The sequence below is a fragment of the Lagopus leucura genome, unplaced genomic scaffold (genome assembly GCF_019238085.1).
Source record: "Lagopus leucura isolate 7727_CA_CO unplaced genomic scaffold, USGS_WTPT01 Super-Scaffold_100110, whole genome shotgun sequence".
Lineage (NCBI taxonomy): Eukaryota > Metazoa > Chordata > Aves > Galliformes > Phasianidae > Lagopus > Lagopus leucura.
The window spans coordinates 270,567-290,280 of record NW_024962326.1 but is presented as its reverse complement, the minus strand read 5'-3'; the positions used below and the strand labels follow the sequence as shown (position 1 = coordinate 290,280).

At 47.2% G+C, this 19,714-nt stretch overlaps 2 protein-coding genes across 2 annotated transcripts; both read left to right on the top strand.

Moving 5' to 3' along the window:
* The first annotated feature begins 297 nt into the window (after window positions 1–297).
* LOC122188996 (keratin, type II cytoskeletal 7-like) lies at window positions 298–5,092 on the top strand. Its single transcript, XM_042887753.1, has 9 exons — window positions 298–804; window positions 1,412–1,623; window positions 1,803–1,863; window positions 2,075–2,170; window positions 2,449–2,613; window positions 2,996–3,121; window positions 3,788–4,008; window positions 4,530–4,558; window positions 4,701–5,092. The coding sequence occupies exons 1-9, from the start codon at window positions 409–411 to the stop codon at window positions 5,090–5,092; spliced, it is 1,698 nt and encodes a 565-aa protein (XP_042743687.1). The 5' UTR covers window positions 298–408.
* Window positions 5,093–10,471: 5,379 nt separating this feature from the next.
* LOC122188993 (keratin, type II cytoskeletal 4-like) lies at window positions 10,472–15,995 on the top strand. Its single transcript, XM_042887749.1, has 9 exons — window positions 10,472–10,930; window positions 11,895–12,109; window positions 12,399–12,459; window positions 13,092–13,187; window positions 13,760–13,924; window positions 14,000–14,125; window positions 14,467–14,687; window positions 15,009–15,037; window positions 15,517–15,995. The coding sequence occupies exons 1-9, from the start codon at window positions 10,472–10,474 to the stop codon at window positions 15,993–15,995; spliced, it is 1,851 nt and encodes a 616-aa protein (XP_042743683.1).
* Window positions 15,996–19,714: the final 3,719 nt, after the last annotated feature.

The following is a 19,714-nucleotide window of genomic DNA, read 5'->3' as shown; positions in this document are numbered from 1 at the left end:
CCTACAAACTTTCCTTCACAGAGTGGGAGATTCTCTCAAGGGTAATTAATGGAAGGAAGGAAGACAAGATGAGAAAAAGAAGAATCCTTGCAAAACTCAGCCCACGGTGTCCTCAAGGCTGGGAAGGCAAGCAAAGCAATTTACAAACAGCAAAATTCCATAGGATTTCACAAATGTTCAGTATTAGGCATTGTTTTGCATATTTAAACCTATGAATTGCTGCCAGGTGAGGCAAACCTCGCAAAAACCCCAAATTATTTATCTGCCTCAACCAAGCCCTGCTCCTGAGATGTGTATAAAGGTGGTGCTCGGGGGTGGCAGAGCAGAGGGGCCCCTTTGGAGCTGCCTGCTCCACTCTCTTCCTGCAGCCCTGTATCCTTCATCCTCTCTTGGGTCACATCAACCAGCATGAGCCAGCAGCTTGCAGCTGGAAGGGCTCTCCATGGAAGGAAGTTCTCAGCATCTTCTGCTGGTGGTGGCATGAGCTGCTGCCAGAGCACTGCCTTCCCCTCCACTGCTCCGTTTGGAAGAGGTTATGGAACCTGGAGCAGCCAAAGCTTGCAAAACGTGGATGGGTGTAAATGGATTTCTTCTGGTGTTTGTGCCAGTGGTGAGGGCGGGAAGCATGGGAGAATGCTGGGCTTCCCTGGCTGTGGAAGGGAAGGCATTCGTGCAGTGCGTGTCAATGAGAACCTGCTGCGGCCGCTTGATGTGAAGATCGACCCCGAAATCCAGCGCATCCGAAGGCAGGAGAGAGAGCAAATGAGGAGCCTCAATAACCAGTTTGCCTGTTTGATTGACAAGGTGAGAGATGGGGAAAGATTAAAAGAGTGATGAGGTTTAAGTATAGAGGAAAGCTATTCGTGCTTGAGTCTTTCATTCCTTTCCTTCTCCTGTCCCATTCTTTGTATCACAATCTGTTTTAATACATATGGCTCCATTGCCGTGAGCTGTAAATGCAGATCTAGCTGATAATGTAATTTTAATCTGATTACTATTATGCTTTGACAAGCTGCCATTAATGGCAGAAGGGAGCTGTTCCTCTAAGGGATCTGCCTGAACTCCTGCACTGCTGCCCTCTCTCTGTGCAGGTAGACCTTATAAGCTGCATTGCCTCCTACCCACAAATGATGGTTTCCTTTATCAGCCTGCTGATCTGCTTAAAGAGCCCACGGTTCCTTAGCAGCCACAGAGGCTGTGGGGCTTTCTTGGAGAATGGCAGAGCAGCACGCCCAGCTTGCTTTAGCATTCTTGGGTGGCAAAGCCTCCAATGCTCCCCTTTTGTCCTTTTGTTGCCTTCAAACCATAATTTGTCCCTGGAGCATGAACTCAGGAGAGAATGTGTGTTCCCTCACATTTATCTGGTCCCCATATGATATGTCTTCACACGTGCTTTGCATTCTGAACTCAGGTGCAGCATCTGGAGCAGCAGAACAGGCTGCTGGCCACCAAATGGGCCCTCCTCCAAAAGCACCTCCTGCCATCCCAGAAGAACTTTAAGCACGTCTTCAACACTTTCATCTGCAGCCTTCAGAGGAGGCTGGACTCACTGCTGCACGAGCAGGAGCAGATGGAGCTGGAGCTGAACAACACTGAGAAGCTCATTGAAGAGGTCAAATGCAAGTGAGTTCCCAGGGTAGAGAGCTGAAACAGCTTCTCCAGCTGGACTTCCTTTCGTCAGTACCAACAAACTTCTTTCTGATAAAGGCTGAGATCCCAAAGCACCCCAAACTCCCCCAGTACGCAGACAAGGCTGCAGCCTCAGGGTGACCCAGCAACTGGTCCCATCTCTTCCCCAACAGATATGAGCAGGAGGTGAACAGATGCACAGCTGCTGAGACTGAGCTTGTGCTGCTGAAGAAGGTAAGGAATTCGGGTGGGCAGAAAGGATGGGTTGAGGTATCCAAGGAGTTTCCTCAGACCTGGTGCTTGCAAGACATGGGTCAGGTTTTGAGAATGCTGAAAGTCATTGGACAAGTGTGGATTCAGAAAAAATTCCCCTTTACATCACCTAAACAAAATCCCTTAGGCTAAAAACTTAATGAAGTTACCCTCAATGCTGGAACTCTTTCAGGATGTGGACTGTGTCTACCTCACCAAAGCAGAGCTGGAAGCGAAGCTGGAAACCCTCAAGCAGCAGACAGAGCTCCTGAAGTGTGTGTCTGCTCAGGTATGTATGCTCCTCTCCCATTCTTGCAGACGTTCCTATAAACCTCTCCTTGTCTACCCTGATGTAGGCCTGATTAAACCAACCCAGCAGACTCCCTCTGAGAGGCAGTGGGAACAAGGAAGCCTTTGAGACCTTAAAAGAACTCCTTCTAGCTGCATGCATGACCAAATCAAGTCACAGCTCATGGGCTCTGGCTCCAGACAAACTCCCAGTGATGGTGACTCTTTCATTGGAACGTGAGATAAGAAATGCTGACAGCTTCTTCTTATGGCTCCTAGGGAACTGCTGAGCTGGAGAAAAGTCTCTGTGACACCTCTGTTGTGGTGAAAATGGACAACAGCCAAAGCCTGGGCACAGAGGGCATCCTCAGGGGCATTGAGCTGTGGTATGAAGATGCAGCACAGAAAAGCAAGGCGGAATTGGAAGCACTGTACAGAGCTAGGGTAAGTTGTAACAACCAGGAACACATTGTTAGCTCTGTAGGTGCCAAATGTAGTAGCTCAGAGGCAATGACTTCATTCATTGTGTCTTGAGTATGTGATTTCCAGACTTAGCTTTCCATTCTTCTAAACCTGATGGAATCCCCAAGTCAGGAGATCATCCCCAAAATGCACACAGTGCAATAGGACAGCACTGAGCCGTGCAGGGAATGGGGAGGTGGTGGGTGAGCTGAGCTCTGAGGGCTGCAGGAGGAATGCTCTGTTTGCTGCTGACAGCCTCAGGAGCTCTATGCACGAGAACTTTCCTCAAGTTTGGAAACAGAGGAAAGGCTCCTATGTTGCAAACACCACCAGTGCTTTCTGCCAGCTCTGTCTTTTCTGTCAGTACCAAGAGCTCGAGAAGGCAAAGAGGAAGCAATGCAGTGAATTGAAGTCCCACCAGCAAGAGATTGAGGAGCTGGGTTTTGTGATGCAGAGATGGCAGAGGGACCTTGAGAACGTGAAGAACCAGGTACAATGGGCTGCATTTACCCTTGAAAATGTACCTTCTTTTATCCTACGTGTGGGATCCCAAGTCTTGTTTCTGCATCTCTTACGTTTCTTCTGTTTTCATGTAAGAGCATGGTCTCATTGCCATAAGGAACTTAGCATTGCCAAGCAGGGAAGAAGGGTTATCTGCTGGCCTATTCTCTGTTGGATTGATTGCAAAAAATCATGGAGCCGTATTAGATGTTTGGAATTGCTACAGCACTCAAACAATTGCTTCAGTGAGAATTCCAGCGGGAGACAATGCTTCTGACACAGGTTCAAAGCATCCAATAGGTTGGGTAGAATTATGAGTCACCAGTAATTCAGCAAACATAGTAACCTGTGCAATTTTCAGACCATCTGATTCATTAAATATTTTATAACGGGAAGTAATGGAAAACCTTAATTATTAGTTCCAATTAGAACAAAGTGTTAGTATCCTCAAAGCAAAGCTTAGCACAGTAAGGAGACATGCTCAGCCTTTCTTTAGTATTTCAGAATCGATACTTGATTTTGGAAGCGTTTGGCTTTCGGAAAAACGACACCAATAATTCCCAGATTACAAATAATTTCGGACTCCTGAAAGAGGAGAGAATTTAGGTTTTGCAGATGATTATGCAAAATAAGGATTCATTTATTGCCCACACAGGTGTCAACTCTGCAGACATCTGTTAGTGACACTGAGCAGCGTGGGGACCGTGCTCTGAAGGATGCGCAGGAGAAGCACAGTGAGCTGCAGAATGCCCTCCAGAAGGCCAAGGATGAGCTGGCTTGCATGCTGCAGAATTACCAGGAGCTGCTGAATGTCAAGCTGGCCCTGGACATTGAGATTGCCACCTATAAGACTTTGTTGGAGGGTGAAGAGAGCAGGTGGGTTCCTCTATAATGTGTGAGCAGTCTTCAGCCCCCAGGGCTCTAAGCGTAGACAAGAAGATTGGAAAACACTAGAGATGCAAGTTATGTGATGGATAATCTTCTGATAATGTTTGATGAGAGGTTAAGGAAACTGGCATTGGTCAGCCTGGAAAAGAGGAGGATCAGAGGAGACTTTATTGCTCCCTTCAGCTCCCTGAAAGGAGGTTGTGGTGGGGTGGGGGTTGCTCCCTTCTCTCAGGTAGCAGTGGTAGGATGAGAGATAGGCCTCAAATTGTACCAGGGGAGAGTCAGGTTGGCTGCTAGGAACAATTTCTCCTCTGAAAGAGTGGTTATGCACCAGCACAGGCTGCTCAGGGAGGTGGTGTGGTCACTGTACTGGAGTGGTTCAAGAACCATGGAGATGTGGCACTGAGGGACATGGTCAGTGGGCATGGTGGGATGGGTTGGGGGTGGACTGGATGGTCTTAGAGGTCTTTTCCAACCTTTAATGGTTCTATGATTTTCTTGCCCTTCAGGTTGCGCACTGGGTGCCCTGTGAGAATGTGTAAGTAAGCTCCAGGTTTTCCATTTTCCTTACAACACTGCAAAAGCCAGGGGGTGATTTGCAGGGACATAAAGCAGGATTTGCATTATTCACATGGAAATAATTCCCACTCAGTGGCTCACTTTGTGTTTCCCCATGGCAGTGATCACGACACCGTGCAACACCTCCTCTGGCTGCAGCACTGGCCTGGGACATGGACCTCGTGCAGCCAGCAGAAGACGTGGGTCCTCCCCTGGTGCCAGCAGAGCATCCCAACCTGGGGATGATGGTGTCTATCACAAAGGGCCCACCAGCGCTGCAGGCAAGAAATGTCTCCCCAGTGCTCCCAGATGCGGCTGCTTCCCAAGGGGCCACCAACGGAGCTGTGGAGGTGGGGCCCGCGCTGGCCAGAGCTCAGCCCATGTGAGCACTGCTGAGCTCTGCTGTGGGACTGCAGGGAGCTCAGAGAGCTCAGCTCAGCCATCAGCACCTTGCTGGATAGGAGCGAGGATCTCAGCTGGGACGCCGTGCTCCAGGAGCACCACCCGTGTCTGAGCTCCAGATCTGAGAGGATGCAAGATCCAAAGTAGAGAATGAAAGCTCTGCTCCACCTCAGTTCCGCCTTGCGTGAGGGGATCAGACATCAGGAAATCACATCAGAGCAGCCCCACCAGGATCGCATCAAAAAAGGAATGCTTAGAACATGCTGCTTCTCTATAAGCACTTGTATTATCACTCAATCTCAGCTTCCCACCAGCCTTTTCTTTTTTCCCAATTAAAGCTTCGCTTTCTATGAAACGAGTTATGACATTTAAAGCAAAAGCCTTTCCCTAGAGTGCTTCAGCAAGAGAGGAGGGGCCAGACTCCTGTGTGCTCTTTGTGCACTGTCTTGGAGCATCTTTGTCATCCTCATGCAGGCAGGAAAGCCATAAAAGAAAACTCAATTAAAAAAAAAAAAAAAAAGGCTTTTCACCTTCTGTAGCCAGCAAAAACTAATTATATTTCTTGTAGTTCTGTTAGCTTCCTTCTTTATGTCCTGACAGGCAGTCTGCACTTTGACATGTGCATACATTTCTGCACCCCAGCTTGTGTCTTGATGACTTGAGCTCTGCAATTTTTGCTCTTGTTCCAATAAAGTGCATGGAGAATGAATGTGTTGCCACTTCATTTGTTGTGTTTAACAAAGATACAGAAATTCCTTCATCAGAAGAGGCAGATCTGCTGTTGAGAAGCCTCAACAGCTAAGTGGGCTGCACAGAGACTGCCATGTCAGTGTGGCAGATCCACATTTTGCTAACTGTAAACTATTGAAGCCATTTAAGGCCAGCTTTTTTTATGCCAATTTTGCACCAAATTTGGATCCTACCCAATTCCACTCAATGAGAGTTTTAAGATTCATGGAGAAGTCATCTCAGCTGCTTTGCATTTTTATAGCACATATGCTACCAAGGAGTGATGAAAAAACACATTTCATCGCTGCTCAAATCTTCTGCAATGGGGACATTATTGGAAAAACACCAGGAATGTGTTTGGTTGATGTTTTCAGCTTCATTTTGGAAATTCAGCGATGGCCAGTTTTAAAAGGGTTTTAAAACAGATCAGGGGATGAAATTTTGCTGTGTTTGCCTGAACAGATTGAAAAGAAGCCAACAAATTAATGTGTAAAACCAACTACAGAGGACTGAATTGTTTTGTGATTAAAGCAATTAAAGTGAGCTGGCAGAGCAAAGAAACGAACCATACAGGCACAAGTCGGACAGAGAGGTGTTTTATGAAATCCAGAAGGAGATCCTTTTCTATCTGAAGCAATTGTTGGGATTTGGGACTGGAAGACACTTCTCTCCCTCTACCATTCCTCTTTCCCCATCAAAGAGGAGCAGAAAATCAGGACCACAGAACAGTCACAATCGTTAGTGAATAAAACCATGGGAAAGATTTGACAAGAAAGGAAGAGTTGAGCACCATAAGCATGCTTTAAGAGGGGGTTAAGTGTCTCATAAAGGCTATAGTGTTCTCACTGAAAACAGATGATTCTGTCACAAGAGAAGTCAGGGAGATGAGGTAGAATTAATATTCTTCAAACTCTCTCCCCCAGCCATGCTTCATGAACCAACACTCTTCAGAAATTCAGCAGAAATAGATCACAAAGCTCTGCAGACCCAACCAGACAAGGGCTGGGGCACTGGTGCCTTCACATTACAAAGGGAAGAACCTATCCCCTTGTTACGCTTCCCAGGAGGACCTGCCCCATCTTCCACAGGCAATTCCTTCCTCCTGCAGTGCTCATGGAACCTCATCTCCCCAAGAAAACAGCTTTGAGGGAAGCACTCTGCATTTATAGAGATGTTGCTGTTGCCCAGTGACAGTTGCAATGTTTTCTTTTCCTTTTCTCATCCTACAGGCAGTTGGATGCTGTCCCATTCGAAGGCTTGGATTCCCGTACACCACACCTTTATTTCTGCTATGCAGGGGGAAGGCATCAGCGTGAAAAAGATCAAAACAACCCTTTGCTTTGTCGCAAGCCTTGGCTTTACAGGCGCTAATCACAGCACGGAGATAGGACATATGCATCCACGGGGAACGGAGCAAATCCAGAAGAGCGTGTGATGTTGTGTGCTCTCATTAAGACTTCAAAGGTGATGAAGAAATGTGGCACCCAAAGGGTGGGACTCATCTCGCCCAGCTGTGCCCATCCAGCAGCTGGGCGCCGGGGCTCTTGTCTGGTTGTCTAGACTGCCTCTGGTCGTCAGTAAGGAGCGAGGCAAGTGCCTCCAGAGGCTGATTCCTCCCACCTGTCTTCGCTGCCTATTTTAGGTAGTGATGAGTCACCGTCTGGAGATGCCTATCTCCTTCCATCAGCCGTAGAGGGAGTCTCAAAGAGGAAATTAGAATACATGGCGAGTTTGATGGCTCAAGCTGGGAGGGAGGTGAATCCAGGCCCAGTGTTTGATGTGTTTTTTGAGGAGCGTCCTTTGAAAATCCCAGCCTTGACTTCTAAACATAGAGCAGATGTAGGGTATGAGAGGAAGAAGCACATTACCACACAGAATTCTTTTGGCTTTAGGATACATGAGAACAGGGATGCACCAATCAAATCAAGTCTTGAACATCTCATGAATGTCACAGACAGAGATTACACAGTCCTTGGAGTTGTGTGTGTGTGTAAAAATGCATACTGTGACCCAATCTTATGTCTATCAGATGCTGTTAGCACAGGTAGGTTATTGCCATTGTCTTGTCTGAATGCAATGAGTTCTTCATGGCTGTCTGTAATTACAGAGATGGAGCACAGCTCTTTGAGACTATCGCATAAAATGCATTTTAAGAGCTAGTTCAGATTCACCTCCAGAGGCAACAAACAAATTAGTGAACTTCACATGTTCTCATAATGAATTCCATTCTCAGCAGCACATACAGAACGCTGACAAAGGGAGAGATTGCAAGTCGTTAAAATGATTCATTCAACCCATCAAAATATTTTCCTTCTTTCCTTTCTTTGTCCTTCTTTTCTATGAGATGAAAGTAGGATGGATCCCTATTTTTTTTTTTTTTTCAGTCAAAAAATGTCTTTTTTTTTGCTTCAAGTTGCTCTCCCATCTCCCATGTTTGTACTCACAACAAATTGGTGACTCCTGAGGCCTGGTGTCGCAACAGAAGAAACACTCCGTGTCCTTTGGAAAGACCTGAATGACATTGAATGAACCTTCCACAGAGCTGCCTGATAACTGAGATCATGAGCAGGAGGTTGGCCAAGAGAAGTGTCACCCAACACTGGACAACCCATGCCCAAAATCTCTCACCTCTCATGGAGCTCTGGTGAGACATTTTGAAAGTGGAGCTAATTCAGTGCAGTTAGTTGGCAGACGTTTAATTGCAGTCTATGATGCGTTCCAGGCATCTCCCACACAGCCTGCAAGTATAATGGGGTGCAGGAAGGAGGACACAGCTCTCAGTCCGACTTTTGATTTGGGATTCAGTCTTCCTATGTAGAGCGCGCATTAGTTCCAGCTGAGTGAAAGAGCTGGAACAATTGCCTTTTGTACTGCTCTTTGGATTCAAATATGCATTTTGCTTTTGATAAACCTTTGTTCAGAACTTAAAGGATCTGAGAAGTTGCAAGCTTTAGCTTTAAGCCTCTAATATTTGCCAGCAGAATGTTTTAACTGATATTGCCAGTTGCGCTGGCAACACAACATGAACTGTGAGCCTAAGATATTATAAACAAAAAAGTCATGCTATAAATATGTTGAATTATTCCACCTGTATAGGGCAAGAGTATCAGTTTACGCAACTAATTTATACCACCAGCCCCTCAGACTCATGCAAGTTGCAATTACACCTTCAATTAATAGCCTGGTGAATCTCGGTGCTGCAGTCACGTCCTATGGTTTGCTAAGGTTCAAGGTGTGCATTCCTTTCAGAGAGCTTGATATAAGAAGGTTTTATGTTATAAGGAGGTTTAGCCTTCGTTTTGTGACTTGCAATGGAAATGTCTTCAGCAGGACTAAAGAGGATGCAGGAACGTACTACTGGCTGTCTCCAGATACCATCATTGATACAGAGAGAACATGAAGATTTCTCCAAGCATATTTCCCTTTTGGAAGGGCTGAAGGCAATTGGTTGAGTGTGTGGTAATGTGTCTTTCTATCCCGAAATCTTTACTCTCAAAGAGCTGAAAAAGCCCTATTGTTTTGACTTTGCAATTGTCATTTAGAAAGGCCCAGGGAGGGTTGGCTCAGCCTCACCTCCTTGGGCTGGTGATTAGGAGCGAGAGATTTGTCTTGCCAACGTGAGTCAAAGCCATCCCAGGTGTTCAGTTTAATCTACTCATTAAGACTTCCTCTGTTGATGAAGAAGACCAATGCCTGTGGGTGTGAATCACCTCAGCTCCCTGGACACTGAGCCGGGGGCTGTTGTCTCTCCCTAATGCATTTCCATTGGGTCAAGGACGTGCCTGGCAATGTCACCCAACTTTCAGCACTCACTTCTGGAATACTCCCCAGGCTGGAAGGTGCAGCTCTTCCCTTTTTGTTAGTTGTAGAGACCACCAGACAATGAAACAAAAGGTCTAGCGTTCAGACGGGAAGAAGCTCCAAAACAGCAATAGATGAAGATTTAACAATGTCAAATGGACCCCAGGTTAAGAATTTGCAACATCGTTCAGGTGAGTTCATCACTGAAATGCCACAGAATGTAAATTCAGTGGGCAGACTGGAAGATGCCTCAATTCCTGGGGGAACCTGCCCTGTTTTGGTGGGGTTTCATGGTGGTAGGAGAAGGTCAGTGAAATGCTATAAGAGAATGCTTTTGCAGGGCACTTTGAATCCTCACATATGAATGCAGACCCATACTCAGTATATCTACCTGTGGTACAGGCAGGGAAACAATACATACATCACAACATGACTGCTAGTGTTTTTCCATGGTTGATTTTGGTAACTTTTCCGTGTCCAAAACAAACCTGGTGAGGAAAAAAAGGAGAGATTGTGAAATTAACCACACAAAGTGCAAGCCTGCAAAATATGCCATCATTCACAGAAACCCATGAGACACAAAACCCCAAACGACACACAGCAAATAAATCACAAAGAGTTTCTTCAGAAAAAACGTTCACTAAACTATAATTAGCCTAAGTTAGGGGAGCACTTCAAACCGTAATATATTCTAAGCCAACTTGCAAACAGAGCACTTTTAGATTCCTTTTTATTTCCTCAGTAGTTGGTATTTGCTGGGCTGCTTTGCATTTTGAGGAGCATTTATTGCTGCCAGGCAAACCAAACCCTTAAGCGCTTTAAATTAACGTCCTGATCCTATCAAGGACCAGCTTCCCAAACGTATATAAGGAGTGGCATCGCGGTGTCACCCCAGCGGGATCTCTGTTCCTCTCCTGCAGAAGAGCTTCCCCTCGACTCCCGTGATCCGCCCTCACCCACGATGAGCAGACAGGCACCGACGGTGAGGTCCATGCTGGGACGGCGAGGCTTCAGCTCAGCGTCGGAGATCTGTGGTCGGAGCTATGCTGCTGCATGCCAGCCTGCCCGGTGCACAGCCGGAGCCTACAGCAGCCGCAGCGTCTGCAACCTGGGTGGGAGCAGAAGAATTTCCTATGTGAATGGGGTCTGTGGCAATGGCTGTTTTGGAGATTTCGGCTTCGGAGGGGTTGTTGGTTATGGTAACGCCGGAGGAAGGGTCGGCCTTTGCGGTCCCAGGGGATTCAGCATTGTGAGGGGTTACCCCGATCGCAAGGGGGAAGGAATCCAGGGCATCTGCATCGATGAGAGGCTCCTGAAGCCCCTCTGTGTTGGGGTTGACCCTCTGGAACATGAAATACGCTGTCAGGAGAAGGAACAGATCAAGACACTCAACACACAGTTTGCCTGCTTCATTGACAAGGTGAGTGCAAACTGCTCCTTGCTTGCAGCTGGTGGTGGAAAAAGTAAAAATAAACCCTCCCCAGATGTCCAGCGCTGCTCAGGCCATCCGTTGCTGAGCTGGGTACATGCAAGGGCCCACATTCTTCAAAATGAGGTCTTCAGTGTAGGAGATTGTCTCAGTGTGGGCACATAGGATTTGATGGGGACTGTTCTGGCCGTGGCAGCATTGGACCTTCTTGCTGTTGTCTCCTGTCTGGGTGGCCCCAGATCAAAGCTGAATTCTTGTTTCAGCCTTTTTCTAGCACAGCCAGAATCACAACATCAAAAGAACCATAGAATTATAGAATCATAGAATCATGGAATTATAGAATCATAGAATCACAGAATCATGGAATCACAGAGTCATGGAATCATGGAATCATAGAATCATAGCAATACAAAATCAGGGAATCAGAGAACAGCTAAGGTTGGAATGGTCATTATTGGTCACTCAGGTCCAACAGCTCCACTTCAGATGGGCTCATCTTTCTGTCCTGTGTTAGAGTCCTTTTTCCCCTTGCCATTAAATATAGTGACTGTTCCAAAAGCATTCCTGAAGTCAGAGAAAGTTGTTCCTGATTCAAGCATTTAAATGTTAGGTGTCTAATTCTGAGCTGTTACGTTAGGATCCCTTTGTAGAGAAAAGAGACAAGCAGGTCCCTCCAGTTGGGCGCTCCATTGGAGTCCATCAGAGCTTCTGGAAGAGCTCATTTGCAACCACTGGGGATAAGTGGAGTTAGCACAGGCCTGTGTGCATTTAATATTTCTAAATGCCAGCAGATAATTTCACATTCCTCATGGCATATCACCCCTCACTTTCCCAAAATCCCGTTCTTATGCCTGTAGGACTCTTGCTGCTTTCAAAGTGAGAGCAGACAGTTAAATCAGGTGCAGAATTATTGCATCCACCTTTCTTTGAAGAATCACTCCTTTTTGGCCTGCAGGTCCGGTTCCTGGAGCAGCAAAACAAGGTGCTGGAGACCAAGTGGGGCCTCCTGCAGCAGTATGTCCTGCCAAAGAAAGGGAAGAACCTGGAGCTCTACTTTGAGAACTACATCTGCGACCTGCGGAAGCGCCTGGACTGCTTGCTGTGCGAGAAGCAGAAGCTGGGCAATGAGGAGTGTGCCACAAGCCAGCTGGTGGAGGAGTTCAAGTGCAAGTAAGGACCTTTGGGTCTCTTTCGAGACTTCTCTTTAGTTTGTCTCAGACATACAGTGTGTCCTCTTTGGGGATGTCCCATTCTTCTGTCTCACTCGCAGACTCTTTGCATTGTTAATGCTGGTATTGGTGAAGAAGCTTGTGATCTTTGTATGGTCTAATGTTGGCTTGCACACAGTGCCCGCAGTGTCTGATGGCAGTCTGAGGAAGGAGAGGCTGCTCTTCGTCGTGGTGGTTGTGTGTTTGGTAGTGTTGCTCAGCTCAGCCCTTTTCTTCTCCTTTCCCAACAGATATGAGGAGGAAATCAACAGGCGTACGACTGTAGAGAATGAGTTTGTGGCACTCAAAAAGGTGAGAAGCTCAAAGTAAATGGGTTGTTAGACCTTTCATGGGTTTATCTGGTGTGAAATGTGGCTGCAGTAGAGCATGGTGAGCAAACACTCGGCAGAAGTATTACAGTGAGCAGAAAGAGGGAGGCCTGTGAAGAAGCACAGCCAGAAAAAGAGGCAAATGGGGGAGAAAGTGAAAATATTCACAGCCCACATGATCAGTGCTGCAGCAATAGCTTTGTTGGACCAAACACACCCTTAGATTGCGTGTTTCATGGTGCATTCATGGAATGGGGACAGAGTGCGAGGCCGCAAAATGGTGTATGAGACAGGTTATTTCCTGACAGTCTCTTCATATCCTTTATATTTGCACATCAGAAAAGGAGAAATCATTTGAACAATATTAAAAAATCATTTTAAAGTCCTCATTAGTCCATTCTGAGTTTGTAGCTAAGTCCAAATAAATAAACTAATCCCTGTCAGTCACGTTGGAGTGGCTTTGTTTTCCTTGAGGAGACAGTGGGGCACCTGACTCATCCCTTTACACCTTTCTGCTCCTGGAACTCTGTTGGAACATGTCTCTGCTCCTCTGGGGCCACCTCTGCCTTCCCTATGTTTCTCCAAAGTGTTCAGAGCACATCTCCTCTCTTTCAGGATGCAGACTGCATATTTTTGAACAAGGAAGAGCTGGAGGTGAAGGTGGACCTGCTTAGAAGGCAGCTGGAGCTGCTCAAGTGTGTGTTTGAAGAGGTGAGCTCCTCGACTCTGTCCCAGCACTGGGTGCTGCCTCATTCTTGGGTGCTCCAGTACCCAGTCCCTCTTGGATCTGTCTCATCCCAACCCCTGAACACTTGAAAGCATGGAACTACAAGGCTGATGTTGTTGGTTGATATTAGCATGATTATGTTGGGAATTGGGTGGTTCCCCCTCTCTTAATGCATCTCTGGGTATGAATTGGCTGTGTCCTAACTCTACCCCTGAGAACAGAGGTGAACCTGTCTCGTTACTCCAGATTGCAGTTGTCTGATTAGAGCTCCCAGCTTAATCCTGTCATTAACATCAGCAAAGCAGCTGAAGATGACAGGATACCAAGGGTTAAGTCACTTGCATACCTTGCCCTTGATGTGGACAGAATTGCTGCAGGTCAGCAGCTGGCACGCGGCAACTCATCCAGCAGGGAGGATTTTCTGCTGAGCCAACCTGAGGGAGAGCTCTCGACTTGCACCCATCAGCCGAGCAGAGTGGCTCTTTGTTCCAGCCCTCCCTTTGCTACAAAGCCTGAGAATTCCCTGCAGCTGACCAAGCCATTCCCCAATGTTTAGGAACGGGCTCAGGTTGATCGCCAGCTGTGCGACACTTCGGTCATTGTGAAGATGGACAACAACCGAGACCTGGACATGGAGAGCATCATCAAGAACGTTGAGTGCTGGTACCAAGAAATTGCTCAGAAGAGCAAAGAAGAAGTGGATGCCTTCTACCAAACCAGGGTGAGTACGAAGCAACCTATTCCAGCTCATGGGCTGCAGATCAGATGTGGCAACTGTCTTGTTTCTGTCTTCCAGTTTCAGGAGCTTCAGGATAAAAGGGGCAAGTACTGCGATGATCTGCAGAGCAACAAGTGTGAGATTTCAGAGCTGACCCGGATGATACAGAAATTGCAGTGTGAACTGGAGAATGTGAAGAAGCAGGTAGGTGGGACCCAGAGGCCATGTGTGTCTGGAGGACAGCTCAGGCATGGGGGAAGGTGATGCATTGTCCTTCAGTAGATGTATGACCCAAATCCAGCCTACCGTGGTGACCAGCAGTGAATTCAAACAGATGAGAAAGCTGAGAGCCAAATATTCCTTTTATTTTAAAAGTTGTTGCTTTAGTCATGTATTGTACAAAGTGGTACAAAAGTGGATAGAGATAAGAAAGCACTCCAGGGAAGCTGGTATCTCTCCCTGTTTGCAATCAGAAGGGCTGCATGCAGAACACCCAAGTACTAAGAAAGCAAAGACACCTGCACTGTTGTTCTCTCCCCTGACAGGTCTCCTGCCTGCAAACCTCCATCTGTGATGTTGAGCAGCGCGGGGACTGTGCTCTGAAGGATGCACGGGAGAAGCATGTTGAGCTGCAGAATGCCCTCCAGAAGGCCAAGGATGAGCTGGCTTGCATGCTGCGGGATTACCAGGAGCTGCTGAATGTCAAGCTGGCCCTGGACATTGAGATTGCCACCTATAAGACTTTGTTGGAGGGTGAAGAGAGCAGGTGGGTGGCAGAGGGTTTGTCTCTTTCTTCCTGAATATCAGAGCTAAGACTGGAATGAGTCCAGCTCTTAAGTGAACTCTGCAGGTCTGGGATCCTCCCAGGCTCACAGAAGCGGGGGTGGACAGATGGCTGAAGGCCATCCCATTCACTTTCTGCCAGCAACAGCAGTTACTGTCCTAGGAATAGTCGGATGTGTTGCAACACGGGATGAAGAGACAAGTGGGCTGGATGTGGCTGCAAGTGATGAGTGACATCAAATTTCTAGATATACATGCCACTAGTTACTGGAATAATACACATTTCTCTTCTTTCCCCTAACAGGATATGTGTGGGGAACCCGGTGAGCGTGTGTAAGTAACCTGAAGTTTTACAACCTGGAGGGTTTCTCCTTGCAGGAAGGGCAGTTTATGGGGCAGAATTGCCTGTCCCAGCCCCCTCTGCCTTTGGCTCCCTGCCTCATTTCAGCCTAGGCCCACAGTGAGAAACGTTTGTCCCAGAAATCCCAAATGGCCCTAAATTTCAAGAAAACCATTAATTTGATGTAGGAGGGAAAGTCAAATTCATACCCCTTTTCTACATTTGGGGGCAACATTCCGTCCTGGCCACCAGAACATGCATTATGCATGGGAGAGAGTGTTGCACCAGTCTGAAGAGCATGGGAAGTGTGAGGATATGGAGGGGATGCACTGGGGCATGAGGAGGAGATAGGAGGAGTAGTGTTGAACCAACGCAGGGGGAATCAGGCTTGGTTGGTTCTGCCATTTGTGGAACGACATGCATGCAAGACTCCCCCAGCTCCACGTAATGCATCCCATGGGCTGTCTTGCAGCGGTGGTCAGCAGTGGCTACAACCTCCCTGATGACTGCGGGATGTTGGCTGCCAACGCAGCGGCATGTGGCTACGGCTCCTTGGGGAGACGGTCCGGACGTCACAGCTCCCAGAATGGAGGATTCAGCTCTCGCAGTGCCGGGATCCACCCCAAGAGGGTCATCAGCTCAGTGGCTAAGCCATGTGTCCCAGAGGTGTTCTGCCAAGCCGGAGGAGTCAATTGTAAAACCGGGGGGTTCAGCTCCCGTAGTGGGGGGTACCCAGCCCGCACCGTCATCAGCACAGCCAGTGGTGGCTTGAATGCTAGGATGGGAGCTTGCCAACCTGGCGGTGTGGTCAGCTTTGGGAACCAAGGCTGTGTCATCCGGCAGCTGGCGGGCCCGCCGGTGGTGGTAGCCAACAGCCCTGAGGTTGTGGCGTGCAACAACGGCGTGGTGGGGAATTTTGGGGTGGTCAGAGACCCTTGTGTGGTCCCATAGGGACAGCAGCCACAGAGGTGGCACAGCTAGAAGCAGCGGAGCGCGGCATGTAGACACGCAGTTCCTACCACTGAGATGAGGCAGAAGGGTTTTTCTGCCCTCAAATAGCAACATTTGTCACCCAGTCCATTCCCAAAGTCATTAACATCACACACATGCTCTGAATAATGTTTTCAGAGTCTCCAACCTTACAGTCACATCTAGCAAGCTTCTCCAGCAGGTGCTCCACGTCATCTTACTTCTTTGAGTTTATACTGCTTAGTTGACTGCAGCTTTTAGGTTTTGTTTGTTCCATCGCATTCCCCCCAGCTTTCCCATAACAAGCAGGTGCATTAGGGGTGTTCTTCCTTACAAGACACCTCTTTTTTTTACAGCACCTCCCAAAGCATTTCAGAAAAGAGCATGATGATTTAACTTCCCCAGGAGGCGCTGCACGGAGCACGTTCCTCTTCTCACCCAAAGAGAAACCCCAAGCTGAGAATTTGAGCTTAAATTTTAAGCAAGGCAACTTCAGCGTTCAAAGCACCTGCTGTTTGCACTGCAACCATAGGCTTTTTGTGGAATTTGCTTACAAATGAATACGTAGTGCTTTCGTTTGCTTGTGCATGTTAGGGGTGGCTGGTTCAAAGCGTGCTGAATCTTAGAAGCGCTCACCCCCATCCCCACCCCAAAACGCTGAGGAAGTGTTAAGGCTTCTGACTCTGATGTCTTGTGCTCACACAAACAGAGCTTCTTCCACTGACTGCTCAAACTTCCCAGCTTTCCACTGTGCCTTCAATAAACTGCATTGAAAGTATTTGCTTTGTTCCTGGATTTTTCCATAGATGCTGGCTAATGTAATTACAGGACAGGGGAGAAGTGCTCTTTTGCTCTCTGTATGTCCACAGGTAGAGAAAGGACCCGTTGTCTCTGTAGACAATTTGGGACATGTTGGGGCTCAGACACAAGGAGAGTCCTAAGATGTTTATTCTATTTACTTCCTCATGTGACATGAGCATTTAGGTATTATATAGGCCAAGGTGCCATTTGCTAAAGTAACAGCTGATATCAAAGCTTGCTAGGAATCCCCAAAATGTTTCAGAGTGTTGTAACACCTCCACAACTAGCGTGCCACCTGTATCACTCACCACTGTGCTATCTGAACAACACACTCATATGGTCTTTCCACATACCAGCAATTGGATGAGGACAGTGCCAGTGCTGACCTCTGTGGGCTTGATGGTCTCTGCTGTATTTGTATGTACTCCAGACACTAACACCTTTGCTTCAAGTGGCATCAGGGCTGAGAAAGGGTGACGTTGCCCCATATGTCTTAAAAGGGATGAGTTGGAAGATCTCTTGGCCATAATGGGGGGGAAATGAAATTTGTCTAGTTTTGAAATTTCCCACGCAGAGCTCAAAGTGAGAGCTGGTAGCTGGGGGCTCATTTCATGGAAAGAAACCAACATTTCCATGAGATGATTCACCTGACCAAACACAGAAGCCTAGTTTAGCATGAAGTGCATCAAGTGCAAGACTCTACCGGATGCATCAATTAGATCCATCTTGGCTCTACAAGCAGCCCAGGGCAGGGGCATTAGTGCAAATGGAGACATCACCATGCAAGATGCCTGCATACACTCAGACAAATACAGCCTGCCTGTCATCCACAGGGTTTGCAGACACTATTATCACCATGAATTTCTTCCTGTCTCCAGCACACAAAGAATTACAGGTTGCATGGAGCTATTAATCTCTGTGCTCTCATGGGGCAAAATTCTAATGGCAACGTTAAAAAAAAAAAAAAAATGTGAATATTAAAGGCTGATGCAAAGAAGATAAGCACCTTGGGGATGGGCAGGAGGTGTCACTTCAGTGCTAAAAGAAGAAATTGTCCCATCTGAATTTGGTCATCAGAATGTCAGACCCAGGTTAAGGGAGATGGGTAGTCCTCTGGCTGAGCTCCACTTGATCGAGGAAATCCAGTTTGGTGGCTCATCTGAGCAGTTAAAATTGGGTGGGATGGAGTCCACTTAAGCAGCTGATTTTGCATTTGATTTTAGTGCATTCCCCATTACATGCTAACAGACATGAGTTGGGAAGAAGAGCACTGCAGAGCCTGGAGCACTGCTGGGACACTGGCAGCTCCACTGACCACCTGCATGTCATCGTCACCACGCTCTGGTCCACAGCATGGAACTGTTGTGGCTCCAAGTTTGGGTTCTCCTTTGGGTATGGAGAGGCATGGCCATCCTCTTGCAATTCATAGCTAGAGCAACTCTGCTTGACTTTCCTTCAGAGGCTGAGTGGAGTCTGCTTTGGTTGGGGCTCAGTGTTGCTAAAGAAGACGGTTGAGAAAGATTTGGACCTGGGTTATTGCCCAACTTGATGCAGGTTGATTTGTTGGCCAGTCGGTCTGGCCCTTATATGCAGCCTGGTAGAGCAGGAACTTGCTTTGCATGACACTCCCAACCTCCAAGGGCTGAGCCCAGTCATGGCCTTTCCAGGTCTTTCCCCTTCGACGCTTAGAGACTGTAAGGCCTGCATCCCCCAACAGCACCACCAAAGAAGACATCCCCTGGAATGTTGAGGTGTGAAGGGTAACTCAACCCAACAATTCACCCTCCTCCTACAGACAGGAATCCACCAGCAAGGTGACTTCTCCCATCCCAGGAAGGAGCAGACGACTGCCTAATTGCAATGGAAGAATAATTACCATGTAGTGGCTTGAATAATAGGGAGAAGAAAGGAAGATGATACCACTTCTTCCAAAACACGGGCAGCACCTTTCCTCCTCGTGTTTGAGCCAACACCCAAATGTTCTCAGCTGTAATTTTCACAAACCAATGAGGAAAATGAAGACAGCATTTACTTTTTCTCTGTGGCTACAGCTGTAAAGATTCTGTCAGTGCAACAAAGGGGAAAGGTTCATCTCAGATGGTTTTCAAGCTATTCATTAATACGTGTATTACAAGCTTTGAGAGGCTGGGAACAGTTCCAAATAAGTGATTACTGTTTTTTCTTCCTAGTCTTGTTCTGTAGCTGTTTGTCTTAGGTATTGAAACAATGCCCACATCCTGAATGATGGCAAAATAGCAAAACACACATTATCGTATTTGTGAACTCCTACCAGCTATGGAGTTTCAGTGCAAACATCTCAAAGGACAGTTTTGATTTTTAAAAAGAATTCTTTTTCTTTTTCTCTTCTTATTTTGATTTTCTTGAACAAACTGCTGTTCAAGGCCAACACATCCACCTGGATGATTCTGTCTCTTCAAATACCCAGAGAAAGCATTTTGACAACTGAGAAAAGATTCTCTCCAGTCCTTTTAGCAAAACTATTCATGATATGAGTATGGAAATACCACTCCAGAGATTTTATCGCAGGAAATGTTCGGGGTGTGGTGTTTTGCTAGACCAATACAAGCACTCTAAAACCTATCACAGCCAAGGAGATGAAGAACTGACTTTATAGGGAAGGAAGGATGACTTGTCATCACCCATGGCAGTTCTCTGTGCTAAACACAGCCAGATAAGAATTTTGGGAGAGGAGGAAGAGGGGCAGTAATAGAAACAGAGGGGACGTTGTCCCTAGGGTGCCCCATGTCCCTGCAGCATGATATGGAAGAGATGGCACAACCACAGCATCAGCCTGAAGAGCACACTTTGCAGCAGGTATTTGAGCAAGTACCTTGAGTGCGACATTAAAGAAGGAAAAATTCTTCAGGCCATATTTGTCA

Bases quoted from the DNA above. Each gene is read 5' to 3' on its own strand.
- LOC122188996 (XM_042887753.1), top strand. From the start codon at position 409: ATGAGCCAGCAGCTTGCAGCTGGAAGGGCTCTCCATGGAAGGAAGTTC. The intron at 805-1,411 runs GTGAGAGATGGG...TTCTGAACTCAG, and splicing joins TTGCCTGTTTGATTGACAAG to GTGCAGCATCTGGAGCAGCA. The intron at 4,009-4,529 runs GTGGGTTCCTCT...CTTGCCCTTCAG, and splicing joins TTGGAGGGTGAAGAGAGCAG to GTTGCGCACTGGGTGCCCTG.
- LOC122188993 (XM_042887749.1), top strand. From the start codon at position 10,472: ATGAGCAGACAGGCACCGACGGTGAGGTCCATGCTGGGACGGCGAGGC. The intron at 12,460-13,091 runs GTGAGAAGCTCA...CCTCTCTTTCAG, and splicing joins AGTTTGTGGCACTCAAAAAG to GATGCAGACTGCATATTTTT. The intron at 15,038-15,516 runs GTAAGTAACCTG...GCTGTCTTGCAG, and splicing joins GGGGAACCCGGTGAGCGTGT to CGGTGGTCAGCAGTGGCTAC.